At 37.2% G+C, this 16,670-nt stretch overlaps 1 protein-coding gene and 1 long non-coding RNA gene across 2 annotated transcripts in view; one reads left to right on the top strand and one right to left on the bottom strand.

The window, feature by feature from the left end:
• Positions 1 to 16,670, bottom strand: part of LOC113681246 (uncharacterized) — a 43,437-nt gene that overhangs the window by 14,348 nt on the left and 12,419 nt on the right. Inside the window, exons 5-8 of the mRNA XM_089198363.1 lie at positions 14,185 to 14,256; positions 12,324 to 12,395; positions 10,704 to 10,775; positions 353 to 421 (exon numbers count right to left, since the gene is read on the bottom strand). Of these exons, the coding sequence (XP_089054489.1) occupies positions 353 to 421; positions 10,704 to 10,775; positions 12,324 to 12,395; positions 14,185 to 14,186 (215 nt within the window). The 5' untranslated portion in view covers positions 14,187 to 14,256. The remainder of the gene's footprint in view (positions 1 to 352; positions 422 to 10,703; positions 10,776 to 12,323; positions 12,396 to 14,184; positions 14,257 to 16,670) is intronic.
• On the top strand, positions 5,876 to 9,089 carry LOC149050819 (uncharacterized). Its single transcript, XR_016184432.1, has 2 exons — positions 5,876 to 6,151; positions 8,936 to 9,089. It is a non-coding gene; the product is annotated as an uncharacterized LOC149050819 (long non-coding RNA).

Below are 16,670 nucleotides of genomic sequence, written 5' to 3'. Positions count from 1 at the left end.
CGTACAAATGTGCACTCATTGACTGCTTGAACAGTTCTTTTTGTTGTTGAGTCTAGCAGGCCAAGTACATCTACTCTTGTGTTTCTAATGACAAGCCCTAAGAATCCACCTCGCAGGATTTAGTTAGTCTGGCGATTGATTTATGGAATTTGTTCGAGTGGATTTACAGAAGTGCTTGCTGTTTGACAAGTTTACTGGGTAGTTAGTATACATTTACATGTTCACAAAAGAAATTTCGTAAAGAGTTTGAGTTAAAGGGGGTGAGACTATGAATAAAAGGACAATATAGGAAGAATAATCCAACTAAGTGAGCTACAGTGAACTTCATTAAGCTTTAGTGCAAAATACTTACAGATCATTTAACTTGAAGTGATCGAATATATCAGAAGGAAGTGTCTCCAGTTTGTTGAAGTCTAGGGTTCTGCATAAAAGAAATAGTTATTTTCTCGAAGGTCCTCAATTGTTCGGTTTGGAGCGTTTGAATCTTTTTGGAATCGGCCAAAGATGAAAACAAATTAGAGACAGGCTGTTGTTGCATACGAGTGTTAACATTGGAAGTTAGAAATATTTGAACACCAGCGTGCTCATTTCTCGAGACCAAAAGCGTGAAATGTTAAGAAATTAAGATTCAATTGTATTTCAAATTAACTAAACCATGTTATAGTTCAAGTTTCGCAGATGATTTCTTCGTACACAGATGACACATCAAAATCCAATGAAGGGGTTAACTATTTTTTCCCTCCCATCAAAATCTTTCTATGCTTTTAGCCTATCAATCACCATGCCAACCTCGCCAAAATTTCTTTTCCTTCCTTAAGCCATGGAAATTCATCAGAACAAAAGGTCCTTAAAGAGAAACTAGCATATTTTTAATTGGAAACTTTTAGAACCGAGTATATTGTTTTTTGGCAGATTTTAAGCTTACTCCCTATGTGTTTCGTACCGCCGGTTATCCTCTTCACAGTACCAAAATACCCACAACTGAGAACTGGACCCCGATAGACCTTAGTTAACCATTTGCTTATCTCTTATTTATGTTGAGACGTCTCGTTCTGTTGATGGATGTACCTAACCAATTTTAACGAGTCGAAATCTCAGGTTTTTTAGGGTTGCATGACAAACCATCCAGGGTAACTCTAATTTAGTTTGATTCTTCAACAGAGTGATGAATCTCTGAAACAAATTACGAAACCAAGCGTTGAAAAAATCAGTTGAATAGCGGAATGTTGTTGAGATAGTGAAAGTTATTTTAAACTTTGAATGATCAACACAATTGATATTGGCTTGTCAACATCAAATTTTATTCTTCACAGAAAGTTTTGAACGCGTGAAAGTAAATTACGGTTAGAGGCTACGCCGAGCGCGCTTCGCTCACTGTAACTTTTGCTATAGAGTGCGATTGGCCCTTCCCAAACACAGAGGCTGGAATTGGAAAGTCATCGCGATTAGAAAAGAATCCTTCGTTTCAGCAACTTTTTGGTTCCCACAGGCAAAAAGACATTCGAATCAAAATAATTTTAATCATCTGAGAAATAACACTAAAAACTTGCTCAAGCTCTCACATTAAGTTTAAAAAATCCTAAAACGTTTTCACTCGACCTAAGGCCCTAGTTAAATGGTCTCTTGAAAAAAAAAATAGCGTTCAGTTCTGCCTGGTTTTCTTCCAATACACGTGTACCTTTCTTTATATACTCCGTTTTTGTCTGGCTCGACAACTCGTTCTGTCTCAATGCGGTTTGGGCTATCAACATTTCTTGATTGATTTGTACTTCCAAAAGTGGCACCAGAAAAATATTAAGAGCCATCGACAACGCTGCAGTCAGACCAAAGAGTATAAACACGATGTTTACTGCTATTCGTTCCTGTCGTCCGCCTTTTTGTCGAAAATGTAACCTGGCGTGGCCGAACGAGGGTCGTCAGATGCAAATTTTATATAAACGCTCGGTAAAGTTGTCTCCGGGGGTGTGGGGGGGGGGGGAGGGGAAGGGGGAGTCAGGGCTGTCTCGTGTACTCGAGACCTTATAAATGGGGCCTAAACCACACCTGGTGAAAGAAAAAGTTGTAATACAATAAAATAAAGTATCCTAAATTTCCTACCAAGATTGAGAATTGATGGTTTCATTTTTCGCCGCCGTCATGAGGGAGGGTCTGTCGCTAGAATTTTTCAGACCTCAGATATGGTAGAATGACTAACTCAAGCGAGAAAGATTCCTAAGCCACAAAACTTACAGGTTTTTAAATTTATATTCCCATATATATTCTTTAGGTAGTTGATCAGAGGACAAGTTCTTTATGTTATTGTTGTTCAGGAAACTGAAATGGTGAGAAGGAAACCGCCAGAGTTAAAAAACAAATGGGTTAATCTGATTTACTTTGTAGTGTTACTGCAAAGCTGAGGATGGCAAGACTTGTAACGAGATCAGACATGTTACTGACCATTAAATAGGAGTTATAAGTACTAGTGATAAGGTGTGGCATGTATTAAGGAGAAGAAGATTCACTTTATTTCTCTCATCATTTCTACCATATTCACTTCTTTTTTTTTAATGCTCTTTTAACCTTTTAATTATTTGCCTCTTTATATCTCTCATGCAACCAGATATTTTGTGTACAGATTGTTAGTCAGGTAGATCAACAGGTTTACTAAGAGCAAAAGTTTATGTGAACTGGACTAGTTTGCGTTACTAATAATTTCGCCCATGATAAGTATCCAGAAATAATTTGGCGTGGCTGGGATAAGATTGCGAAGTGTTTTGAAATTTTGGTGATTCAATTGAGAAACGATCACCATTCAGGCATCCATTGGCTAGAAGACGATGGAATTAATTCGAGTCGAAAGGATCAACCCCACAAAATCATTAAGTGTCTGATATCGCTATGAAAGGTAAAATGAAGGCTTTGGGTCTTTTTCTGGCATATTTGTCACAGCAATATACTTGAAGTGGCTACATATTATATTTTTAATTTGTTGTTGTTGTTGTTGCTTGCAACATTTTAAGAAGAAATTTTAAAAAAATATATCTATCTTGATATCGGTAAAGATTGAAAATCTAGACCTTGATCGATATCGATTTTAGCAAGAAATTGTGATTATAATCTCTTGATTTTAGCCAAATCATACCCTTCCGTTTAGTTATATACAGTCCTTTTGACACCCAACTGAATGAAAAATATTTTCACAAACACCATATGACAGGATTCAGTCAAGGAGAGTAAAACAAACAGTGGCCCTATATTAGTTGTAGCAAAAGTGCTTTAGAGCTACTTACAGTTCTTCAAGTCGATACATTTCATAGAAAGCTTTTGGAGGCAGTCGTTCCAGTTTATTGTAGGACAAGTCACTAAAAAAGAGAAAATGAGGTAAACCCAGTTACGCGAAATCAGGGATATGTGACTCTTAGCCTGAAATCAAAATTGGCGGCTAAATATTATTGGGCTCAAGAAACTTTAAAGTTGCATTTCTACATATGACCACCTCCAACCCACTGGATCTTGTAATGCTGATAAATAACAAAGGCTGAGTAGAAGCTTCATTTGCTCTCTTGATAGAAATCATGTAGTTTTCTCATCAATGCAAAATTATTTTGAATACATTCATGGAGGAGTGGTGAATCTTCAAGACCAACGAGCAAGCTTGTTATTGAGTTTAACTAGGCATGGTCCAAAATTGATAAAAAAAAAGCTAACATCAACATAACACATTTTCCGCAGACTTATTTCTTTGACTGACTTGTTATTGCCCCCAAAGCAGCAAAAACGACCAGTTATCACATTTGTTCACAATAACAGCAATGTTTATTGAAAGGAAAAGAATAACTAAGTATGGTGGTGTGTCGAAATGAAAGAACTGATGAAGCTCAAGCCCTGTCATTTCGGTGCCTGATGCAAGGCTTTTTATTCTCAAAAAAAAAAAAAAAGGGTGGTATTCGCTAGCTTCCAGTCACTGAAACAAAGGGTGCAACAAGAATTGAAAGCGACTTAGGTTAGAGCTGAAACTCTACATTTTTGACCAATTCTGTGCAACGCTTACTCACATCATGAAAATCTTACTCCAGAATTTAAAGGCATTTGTTACTGGATTTTTGCAGGCATTTTCAGCCCCACCAAAGGGGATGGAATTAATGACAAGTTGAAAAGAACTCAGATCATAGAATTTTTTTTACAACTGCAGGAACCAAGCTGCCCACAAAAAGTGAAATGCAAGAAAGTGATGCTCAAAAACTAAGGAACAAAATATTGTCAAATAATTCAATTTGACTGGAATTGATGCATCACAATCATGTCTACTGAAGACATCAAGTGTGCTCAAAAAAAAAAAAAAAAAAAGACTCTATGGTCATGAGATAAGTTACAATTGGGCCATATTGCTGATGTATTATCTAATGACAGAAGTTAATTCAAAATAATAATAATAATAAAAAACAGAAATAATTTCAGAAAAAATTTGCAATTTGAAAGACAAGCAAACAAAAAAAGAAACAAGCCTAGTTGAATGACTTATGGTGATTGCACTTTCTACAATAATCCCATTTCCCCACTGTTTTCCAAGGTTTTCTTCACGTCAATCTTCACTAACGTCAATCTGCCACACATGATTATCACATGTTTGAAAGGGAGTAGGTGAGCACAGGTAGCCACACATCACTATGACTAATTGCAAAGGTAAATCTCTTCTTCGCAAAAACATGAATGAGTACCTTCATCAAAAAGGTTGCAGAAATCCTTGTACTATTATTATAGCCCAACAATCCATTTTGTTTATTAGAGATTGAACTATATACAAGTCAACTTTTTATGGCATAAGCTTTCCAGCCTCTCCCAGCTTGAAAGGTCATTCAACACACATGGTAGTGTGCGCTTTACCATCCATTCACTTCTGCACCAGAGAGGTGTCTCTTGATCTTTCACTAGTCCCAGTATTAATTAGTTGTAGAAAGTCAGAACAATGCTATATGTTTTGGAAATTTTGTACTTGGTCTGAATATTGCCGCTTGAATAACGAATCAAAAGTCAAAGTCAACGGCAACCTACACTCCAACTTAGCGAAAATTCTCCTTGAACATATTTTCAAAGAACTAAACCTGTGATGGCTACACCAGATGTCACATTGGATGTAATGATATATTCTGAAGACACTTCGTTGTCACACTGGTGTGTGGGAATCACCCAGTAATCAAATACAGTACGATATAATAAAGTAACCGTTACTGAAAGTTTCAGCCGAAGCTGGGCTATTTTTAACGCCTTAACTCACGAATCTCAGCTGAGGCGCCGTTGCACATTACTTACAGAGAGTCGCTCTCTAATTATAATACTAAAACACACTCTTCAAACCCTCGTAATCTCTGGTACAAAGCTCATGTAAAAAACACCGTTCAGTCCTTCTCTTACAAAGATCCGGGTTGAGTTTCTATTAGCCAATCGGTTAAGCTTTGTTGATTTTGGTACTGGTACACTGGGATCATCTAGGTATCTCTTATACTTCCTAATGTGGTATCGTTCTTTTATAAAAATGAGGGTAAAACACGATTTGTAATCGCATTCAAAATTATGATTGGCTTGTGTTATTTCTCACCTTTGCCATGCACACAACTCAAGAGGGTTTTGAGTCTTTGTTTCCTCGACAACTTTCGGTCACAAATCGTGCATTTGTAGTACAATCGATTCTTGTCGATTATTTCTACATAGAGTGAGCTCACATCATTATTTATGTCATCGTCAAAACATATATCCAACATATCCATCCAAGTAGTCATAATAAACTTTAGAGCGCTTTTCTTGAGACTGCAATCGGGCAAGCTAGCGGATTCTCTTTGCTAGCCAATGACAATTCCCGAAAGATCCACGTGATCATGCCCGTGTTCGGAAACAAAGAAGACTCCATTTGGCACTCATCTTTGAATGTACTTTTCAACGGTTGATAGCTTGTGCGTCAAGTTAATTCATTTCTCAACTGGTTTTCTTAATATAGCAATTCTAAAGATAGGTTTTATCGTGGTTCAACGGGAAAACGAGAACAGCGTGAGTGTTGTAAATGAAGAGAAAATCGTTGGCGCCGTGGAGTTAAAAGAAGGGACAACAGTTGACATATCGACTGGTACAAACAAGGGTCGCGTGGCCATTTATAAAGCTACGATTTTGAAAGTTTGTGGTGAGTAAAAATTGCGATATTCGTTACGTGATCAGAATCTTACCAAAGAATAGATATAACGGCTCGAATTAAGCTTACATAACGCTCGGCGCAACTGAAACTCGAATAATTCTGAGAATCGAATCGGTCACTTGTATACCGCAGTTCCTCTTAACAATGAAATAATTCATCAGTAAGGCTTCAAGATAACTTTAGTCACGTTTGGAAACATTCTAGATTCGTAATACAAACTGTGATTCAACAAACCTTTTTACGTAAAGGAGCCCTCCTTGATAAAAACAAATTAATGTATTCAGCTCTTTTTTAGCAAAATCTATGGAAGAGATTTACTAACTCCAATATGGAAGTCATTCAATATAACAGAAATTTCCCAATCGCAGTGCACTTTGATAAATTGGGATTCCAATGAATGCCCTTCTCCTTACAGCTATGTAAGGCCTTTTTGAGCTCATAATACATATAGATATATATTTTTTCAAATTCAGATGTCCAGGGTTTGAGCCAGGCCGCGCCATTGCGCCAACCCGCAATAAAATCTAAAATGTCCCGTCCAAAAATGATTCAGGGGTCAATTTGTCCCCTAAAAAAGCGAGCGATTTTTGCGACAAATTTTACTGAAGTATTTGTGCCCAAAAAAAAAATTGCAAGAGTTGAAATTCAACATAAATTCGACCATAAACGGCACAATTTTTCAATAAACAATTTGGTTTTAGCCGTAGAATTAATACGCCAACAGCAATTTTTTGTGAAAGATAAGAGAAGCAAGATTTAGATGTTTGTTTTGTCTCATTTTGACAACATCGGAAACTGACCAATCAGAAGCAGTCATTCCCACGGCTTGTGTAAACATTGCAACACGATCTGACAGAACTCGGCTGAGTAAAGCGTTGTTTTTTTAAAGAAAAGACTTTTAGACTTATCCTGACTCTTCTTCTCCCAAAACCACTTTAGTAGTGTTTCATCCAATTCTGGATACTTTGACAAAATGTTCAAAATTGCGGCTTTTTCCCCCGAAATTGTTGTGAGAGAGGCTTCAGTGCCCTTAACAGGATTAAAAATGCATTGAGAAACAGACTAAAAGCCAACAGGTTAGATGTACTTATGACCATAGACATCGAGGGGCCACCTTCTGTGGACTTTGATTTTTCATTAGCCCTTGAAGAGTGGGCTATAAAGAACAGGAGAATTTTGAAATCGTGAAATACTGCTATTATAAATGTACATGTGAGATGTTAATTAACTAAGAAGGATCTGCAATGAAATGTGGACGCAAGAACAAATATGATATTGTTAAAATGATAATGGCACAACAGAGTTGTTGGTCTTGTTCTTTTACAAATAGTCACTTTCTTAATTATATTAGTGGCCATGATCAGCTGCTGGTTGTAAGAGAATCATACAGTTAAGAGTTTACAGAGAAAGATAAAAAGAAGCATGCCACCTTACAATGTAACTTGTTGCTATTTCATTAAATGTTTAAAATTTTAGTTCAGTTTGAAATTTTCCCTATGCTTAAGCGACCCTCAGAAATGGAAAATGTCCCTTCAAAAATAATCTAAAGGGACAAATTGACCCTAAATAGTCAAATCCTAGCTCAAACCCTGGATGTCATGGAATCCAGACACAAAATAGACAGGCTTCTTGTAGACAACCTCATTTGAGGCCAACAGAGAAAGCTGCGAGCCCAAGAAAAAAAGAAAAACAGCAGCTGAGTCGGCAGTTTAGGATAATTTCATTCTAATTTATTGTTACAGTTACCGCAAGATTTTACTTCAAAAATCAATTTTATATAACTGTAATTAACCCCTTCACTCCTAAGAGTGCTAAGTCAAAATTTGGAAGAAATCTTTAAATTTCAATGTGCAAAATCAACAAAAACAAATAGTAAAACATGAAAGTGCTGCTTGGCAGCTGATATTTAAATGTTCACACACAAGAGCTTTATCTAAATAAGTTACAACCACATAAAATCAAGTTAAAGCCTGACTCTGGAAGCATAAGGGTTAAATACCATTGGTATCATGATCCCAAATTAAAAGATTCATTTAAAGACTATTTTTTTGACTGATAGTATTTATTGCAATAAATATAATTCAAGTTATTGTATTTTATGGAAAAGAATCAACAGATTTTGTTCACAATTTGTGTCAAACCAAATTTAATGATTGATTAGAACTATTTTATATGAATAGCTGTAATTGAGGATAATTCTTTTGAAGTTTTCAAGAAAAGAAAAAGAAATCAAATTCCATTCTAATATTACAAGTTGATGTTAATTTACAATTGGAAATATTTTTCATGCAAACCTGAGTTAAGCATGTAAATAAATTTCATTGAATACTTGAATTTTTAGGGGGGATTTTTTAATTTTTAGCATTTATTTCATGTCAGTTGCCTTAAATTTTTGCTTAAAATTCCCATTAATTCTCAAACATTCCTAGAAGTTTCTGGCGAGTTTTTAGATCCACAGCCTTTCAGGGAAAGTCATTGGTGCTCTGAGTTGGAATTCCAAGGAATTCCAAGTCCTGTTGGTTATTAACTTTGAATTTTTGGGAATTTTTAGGTTTTTAGAACCAGAGTTGTTACAGTTGGGAATTCCAAGGAATTCCCAGTCCACATTTACCATAAAAATTCTCACCTTATTCCTAGGAATTTCTAGGAATTCCAAAATCCATTTCACAAAGAAAACACAATAAGGATTTGAAGAAACAGAATTCTATTCCCCTTATGCCTCTGGTGTTATTCAATAATCCTTTAAAAATAATTGTGGCCTTTTTGTTCTAGGAACTGATACATCCTCATGAACATCATTGTGTATTCAACAGGAGTTTGATTTATGTGTAGTTGAAACCTTTATTTTGAAACCAGCTCAATTGTATGCCATTATTTGCTATGGAAAATGACTGATTAATAAAGAGTTAATTTCATTGACCAGGAACAGTCTTGGTAGCCATTGATTCTTTTCATCATTTGTAACTGTTAACATGCTTTCATTTGTAAGGGCTTTAAGATGGAATTGTTTGTGCTGTTCTCAATAAGTATTTCAAAAATTAGGCTTTCCTCAAAGTGTTGGGGTGTAGCAGTCAAATCATGGAACAAAATTCTTAATGTAGTCAACAAGAATCATTAACATGAGCATAGTGTTAGAATGCACACTGCTTTCTTTCCTTTTGTTAACTCATTTACTCCCTGAGAGATTGATATGTGACTTCTCCATATAATTTCAAACTGTTCACAGAAGCTCACAGGAAATGGAAATGTAACAGATGAGAATTCCAGCAGGAATTATACCACCAAAATTAATAAATGAAAAATGTGGTGAGGAGAATATTTAACAGTGTATATCATTAGTAGTTTGTGAATGTGTTAGCTAGGGGGTTCAGTTTGAGATGAGACATCGACAAGAAAGAAAGTACCGTATCACAATAATTTGCTTTGATAAGCGTTCCTGAAGTGTGGGTGCTAATCCATTCAAAATGTACATGTATCTACACTGTCAAGAGAGGTTCTCTTGACTCTGTACATGTGTGTGGCTCTCAACAGCTTCCACAGCTTTTCTTAGGTGATGTATATAGAATAAGAGAATAGATTCAAAAGATTGGTGTTGAGGTGGACACCATTTTTAAAGGAAAACTTTTGACCCCTCTCTTTACCGTCTGCCAAAGGATTACAACATTGTGACAAGTGGGCTGTCACAATGCCACTTGTTGAAACCGTTGGAAACTAGAGTAATTTAGTATTATCGACTGAGTTAATTATGCAAATTAGCCACCAGAAGAATTTCAAAGCTGACGTTTGTGGAATTTCAATTAACATTATAGGTGACAAACTCTTGTATACACCATTTCTAAACGAAAACATTTGACCCCTCTCTTTATCATCTGCCAAAGGATTACAACATTGTGACAGGTGGGCTGTCACAATGCCACTCTTGAAACCGTTGGAAATTAGAGTAATTTAGAATTATCGACTGAGTTAATTACGCAAATTAGCCACCAGAAAGAATTTCAAAGCTGACGTTTCGTGAAAATGTAAAGGCATTGTCAGTAAATGAATAGCTAATAAGTGCGTAAAATTTGTAGAATTTCAATTAACATTATATGTGACAAACTCTTGTATTGAGATGAATTGATTTAAGAAACATATCGAAAAATTATCTTTCTTGATATATGGATCGGGGAGTTTGATGATAAATCACCAGAATGATGGTTGAGTTATAGCGATGCTGCACGTTTGGTGCCAACATTTTACTAATTGATTGTATTCTCTGACACAATGTAGGTGGTTTAAAATAATTTCAGCTCTAGTCTTATATAGTGAAACAACTTTCAGATAGGTGTAACGATTCTAGTAGCAAGACTAAGGGCGGATCCGGATGACAAAAAGCGACAGACATAGAAGGACTTTTATCGCCAGCCACAAACTTTTTTTCCTTCCCGATTGTGTATTTTTCAGTAGCCCGAAGTTGAATTCTGCGTGAGACTTTTTCAGTCGTGTGGACGTTACAGTTGTAAATAAACATTTAATTATAATTAGGTTGGGTGGTACTTACACTCTGAGGAGAAGCTGAGCCGCTCTGAAAACTCCTGAGGGTAAGTCCTTTAACTGATTATGGGATAAGTCCCTGTGAACAAGAAATCATCAAATCAAATTATTAGAAATATGCTATTGGATAAAGCTTATAACTTCATATGACTCCTACCGAAAGATCTCGTTTTGTTACGTTTCAAGTGCCCCTCGAATAAGCCACCGCCTCACTCCCACCTCCTTCTTTGCTTTTTCAGATACGAGAAAACCTGTTTCTATTGCCACTTTATCTATAACTCTTTAACCTTAAACTTTAGCTTCATCAGTACAGGTTAATAGTTTCTTAATAAGCGCCCTCCTTCCAATAGGTTCCCCTCCTTTTAGTCGAAATTTGAAATAAGCGCTCGGGCAATTATTCGAGGAAATGCTTTGAATAGAATTGGCGAATTAGGTTTGACAGAAGGGATTCCTTATTGGAAATCAATAGGAACTCGCGCTACAACTGGTCAAGATAAAGTTCTTTGAAACAAATATTGCCTTTTCAGGAGCCCATTACACTAGGCTCCTGACATTTTCAAATAATTCAAGACTTCTCTGAACTGAATTTGTGGATTAACACACTCCCCTCACCCACGACTGTTCTACCAAGCTGCGCGAATAAGTAATTTGACACCGCATTAGGGGTCCTCTTCAATTTCACAAGCCTCCTCCTCCGTTAGAAGTTTTATTTCCGCCACTTTCGATATTGCGGTTACAAACCCATCAATATAGCTTTCAAAAATTTCTTGGAAGTCTTTTAAATTATCTTTATCTTAACGCTAATAAAAACGTTTCGGTGAAGCCTCTCTCCAAAGTTTGCATAACCTCTTTTTTCTATACTCTCTACTCACTAAGAAATTTTTCAGTTTGTGGCAAGCATTTCGTTAGGTGTTTGAAATAAATAAAAATTTTATTTACCAGCCTAAGTCGGTCCGTAGTATACGTATTATATCAATTAACGATTATATTCAGTAATACGGAAATTCTTTTGTCATGTTTTCCAACCAAGTAAACTAGGTAAATTACCGAGTCACGTGAGGATGAATGCGCCCGAAACCAAGTGAACTGCCCATAGCATAGAAAGGCTACAATTACACGCATCCAAACCGCAGTACTGGTAATATGACCGCGTTTTGAAGAAGTGAGAATACTTCCCAAGGTTTTGACGCATATCTTTTCACGCATTTTGTTTTTCATCGACACCAGTAATTTGCTTTAAAGCCTTGAGTGAGCAATTTTGACAAGATTTTCATGCAGCGTAACTGAGCTCTGATAACGACTGCTCCTGGGGACAAAAAAAACTACAAAAAGTCTTACTGACTTTTACTCACCTGGTTTCCTGATCTTTGCCTTCCCTACCCACCCCCGATACAACTTTGAGTCTGATTATGAGGCCAGCTCTTGGTCCTCGTTTGGCGAGTGGTAGGGTTTGTAAGGAGGGGCGGGGTGTGAACAATTAGAAGGAGTTTTATCGCTGCCACAAACTTTTTTTTTCTCTACCGATTACATATTTTTCATTTGCAAGTAGTTAATTTGGCGTGAGAATTTTTTGATTGTGAGGTGATGTTACATTTGTAAATAAAGATTTATGTTGGTTGGTACTTACAGTCTTATGAGCCTCAAAAGCTTTCCGAAGACTTCTGAGGGTAAGTCCTTTAACTGATTATGAGATAAGTCCCTGTGAACAAGAATAAAATCATCACATCAAATATTAAAAATGCACTGTTATATAAAGCTTATAACTTCATATGACTCCTACCGAAGGAAAGCCTCGTTTTGTTACGTTTCAAGCGCCCCTCGAATAAGCCACGGCCCCCCTCCTCCCTCGCTTTTTCAGATACGAGAAAACCTGTTTCTATGGGTTATTATGTTTATCTATAGATAAATATACCCAACGTGAAAAACTGATTCTTATTGGTCCTAGCGAGTTCAGTATATCGCCATAGGGCGACATATCCGCGCAGTCTGCGTCGTAAAGAATTTTGTCAACGAGGAGGGAAGAATATTTTTTTGCTATTGTGCTTACAGAAATAACCAAGGAGTTCCTTATGGCAGTTTTCAACAAAAACGAACGATTCCAGAGGTATGAGGTTGATCCTTTTAAAACTGAATCCAAACTGTAATGTTTAATTTCAATTTCCTTAGCGCGACAAAGTGACTTAAAAACGACAAACAACACGAGAAGTTGGTACAAAAACTGTCCCGTTGTGAATTTGATGAGAGAAATAGGACAAAAGAAACATCTCCAAACTCTTAAAAGAAAACTGCGGTAGTACTTAGGTAATTTGAACCACCTGCTAGCCCGGAACCGAGTATTTAGTTAGTCACAAACACCACATCATGTGGCCACGAACACTCGAGCAGGTTGTATGAGGCAAATCGTCGTCATTTTTCTGGCATCTCAGAAATGCACCAATTGTTTGGCATCAGTCATCAGTTTTTGCCAGGACTACACTCACCTGGACGTTCAAACTACACTATTACTTGAGATTTATTGTTGCATGAGAGTACATTTTGCGCGAATTCCATAGAAAAACGCGATAAAATACATATCTAGGTAGTGACGTAATTGCAACCGTAACAAATACTCACTATGTGTATTTGCTGAGGTGGAAAATACGTACCTTTGCGTAACAAATACCCACTCTCCGTATTTGCTACTGTAGCAAATACTCACCCTCCGAATTTGCTACCGTAGCAGATACTAGCCTGCGTATAAACGCAGCATTAAATCCCCTGACTTTCTTTGTCATTTAAAACTAAACAGAGATAAATCTACGGGTATTAATCGCTGATGGAAGTGTATAATACTCTCCTTAAGATCAATGATTGTTTTTAAAGAAAACATCGCCATGATAGTCATGTTGCAAAGATTGCTTGGAAGCCCTTTAAATTACCTTTATCTTTACGCAATAAAACTGTGTTGGCGAGGCCTCTCTCTTTAATTTGCATCACCTCTTTTTTTTTCTATACGATCTACTCGCCAAATTTTTTTTCAGTTTATGGCCGGGAGGATCTTGCTGTAAATACAGTCCTAAATCATTCGGGCTCTTTCAGCACGCATTTGTTTAACTCTTTGAAAAAAATGTTATTCATCCACCTTGGTCGGTCCGTATTATATGCATTACATGAATTAACAATTATGTCTAGTAAACTGAACGAATTACCGAGTCATCTAATGATTAATCAGCCTGGTCTTTGCCTTCTCTACCCACCCCTGATACAAGGTTGAGTTTGATTTTGAGGCCGGCTTCTAGTCCTAGCATGGTGGGTGGTGGGGTTTTTGAGGAGGGGGGGGGGGTAAAAAATTAGATGGTGTTTTTTTGCTCGTCTTTTTTCTTTCTCAACCGATTATACTTTTTTTTCATCTGTTAGTTGTGGAATTCTGTGTTAAACTGTTTCGGGCCCTCGACTCACTCGTGTGGATGTTACATTGATGAATAAAGATTATGTTGGTCAGTACTTACATTATGTTGAGATATTGAAGGACGCTGAAAACTCCTGGGGGTAAGTCCTGTAACTGATTACGGGATAAGTCCCTGTCAAAAAAAAATAATCACAACAGATAGTTAGATATGCGCTTTTAGATGAAGTTTAAAACTCCACATGACTCCTACCGGGAGAAAGTCTTGTTTTATTGCATTTTAAGCGCCCCCCCCTGAAATAAGCCCTCCCCCAATTCCTCCTTCACACTTTCTTAGCTACAAAGAAAACCTGTTTCTTTCCCACTTTATCTATAATTTTATAAGTTTCAACTTCAGCCGAACCAGTACAGGTTAATAGTTTGATACATGGAGCGCCCTCCTTGATTAAGTGCCCTCCTTCCAAGAAGCGCCCTTATTGATTAAGCGCCCTCCTTCCAAGAGGCGCCCTCCTTGATTAAGCGCCCTCCTTCCAAGAAGCGCCCCTCCTTTCAGCCGAAATTTTAGAATGGCGCTCCGGTGCTCATTCGAGGAAATACGTTAACTGAAATTGCTTGATTAGGTTTGACGGAAGGTTATTTTTATTAAAAATCAAATGGGACTCGCGATGGAAATGGTCAAAATAAAATTCTGTGATGGCAATAATACAGTTACAAATAATTCAAGACTTTGCTGATCCTAGCAATAGGCAGGCCGCGTGTCATATGAACTTCGTAATAGACCTCGTTCACCGTGTCCCACGCTCGTGACAAGACGAAAAACTATCTTTTTTCATTTCTTTACCGAGCTTAAAAACTTACCATCTCTCCTATTCTATTTACAAACATGACCCTATCGACATTGCTAATCCTAGCAGTATGCAGGCCGCGCGTCATATGAACTTCGTAATAGACCCCATTTACCGTAGAGTCTCTGTGGCTCAGTGGTAGAGCAGTGGACCGGGAAATCCCGGCGAAGGTCTGAGGTTCGATTCCTCGTGGGGACTCAGATTTTTTCTTTGTTCCACGCTCGTGACAAAATGAAAAAATATCTTTCTCCAATCCAAGACTTCTCTAAATTTTTGGATCAATACAGATTTTTATATTATCGTACAGCCTGTTTTCACTTATCCCTTCCCCCCCTTCAACCACGACTCTTTTACGTATTGTAGCTGCGCAATTAAGTCTTTCGACATTGTCAGGGGTCATTTTCATTTCACAAGCCATTCCCTCCTCCATGAGAAATTTACCGCCGCCACTTTTGGTAATGTGGTTACAATCATATATAAATAGTTTTCAATTCGCACAATGAAAATAAGGCAATTAACATTATGTGTAGTGTACAAAAGTCTAAGTAATGAATTTCTAGATAAACAGAAAGTTTTCAGACACAATTCTACTGATCTCTCTGCACTCGCTTGTATTTTTATCTATAAATAATTCCACCCATCGTGGAAAACTGATTCTGAGTGGTCTTAGCGATTTTGTTAAATCACCGTAAATTACTCAAACAAGTTTACCATTATAGTGAAACGTACACATACAATCTGCATCGAAAAGACCCCTGCAGCCGATTTCTATTAACTCAGTAAGATCTTTGCCACGAATGTGCCTTTTAAACACGTAAAGTGTTTTGGCTGATCTGTCATCTGATGACAGCTTCGCCCATAATTTAGGTCCTAAGTGTCGCAGTGAGTACCTACCGCAAGTTACAGAGTTATACCTAGGAGTGGAGAAATCAGATTGCCTCAGATTATACTTGGAGCTATGTTCTTTAAAAATATTGCAAATATTACTTGGGCATAGTTTATATTTAACTTTATACATAAGAATACAAATGTCCTGCAAACGTCTGTTCATCAAATTTGGCAGCTTGGCCCTTTCCAATAATTGAAGATAACTAGCTTGCTTTTCATTGTACACCACTCTCAAGCCTCTTTCTTGTAGCCGTTCAAGCTTGCGCGAATCACTAGCTCTACAAAAGTGCCACATTAGGTGGCATTATGTAAGGTGAGGTAACACAGCTGCCTTGTACAGTTGGAGTTTGGCCCCAATAGGGATTACATTTCTTGGTCGCATGAGGACAGCAATTCTTTGACTGGCCTTCTCGCACGCTGAGTTTACATGTTCAGGATATCTGGAATCTATTGTTACCCCTAAAAGTTTGAGAGTTTCGTCTTAATTTCTTCATTATTTATGCAGCTCCCTCCACTTGCTCTTTCAGAGCCAGTTGTTTCCGTTCGGTAGCCGATTTTCAACGTCTGGTATTTCTTAAGGTTCCCTACCAGTAGATTGGACTTGTACCACCTCAACAAAATAAATTGTGAAATCTTTATCACTAAAATACGTTGGGATACAAATGTACATATCATAGACTACCAAATATAAAGGGAATCTCTTTTAATTTCAAACTGCCTTTATGTCATCGAAAAAGCACTACCAAAAACAAGATAGTTTAAGTAATTAAAGCCTAGTGAATGCTCTCACTAAATTTGGATGGTCGACGCACGTGTCAGGAGCACATTGCAATGGTAAAAACCAACGAGTTAAAAA

This window comes from Pocillopora damicornis, chromosome 2 (genome assembly GCF_964200805.1).
Source record: "Pocillopora damicornis chromosome 2, jaPocDami1.2, whole genome shotgun sequence".
NCBI lineage: Eukaryota > Metazoa > Cnidaria > Anthozoa > Scleractinia > Pocilloporidae > Pocillopora > Pocillopora damicornis.
This window is presented reverse-complemented; position numbering and strand designations above follow the sequence as displayed.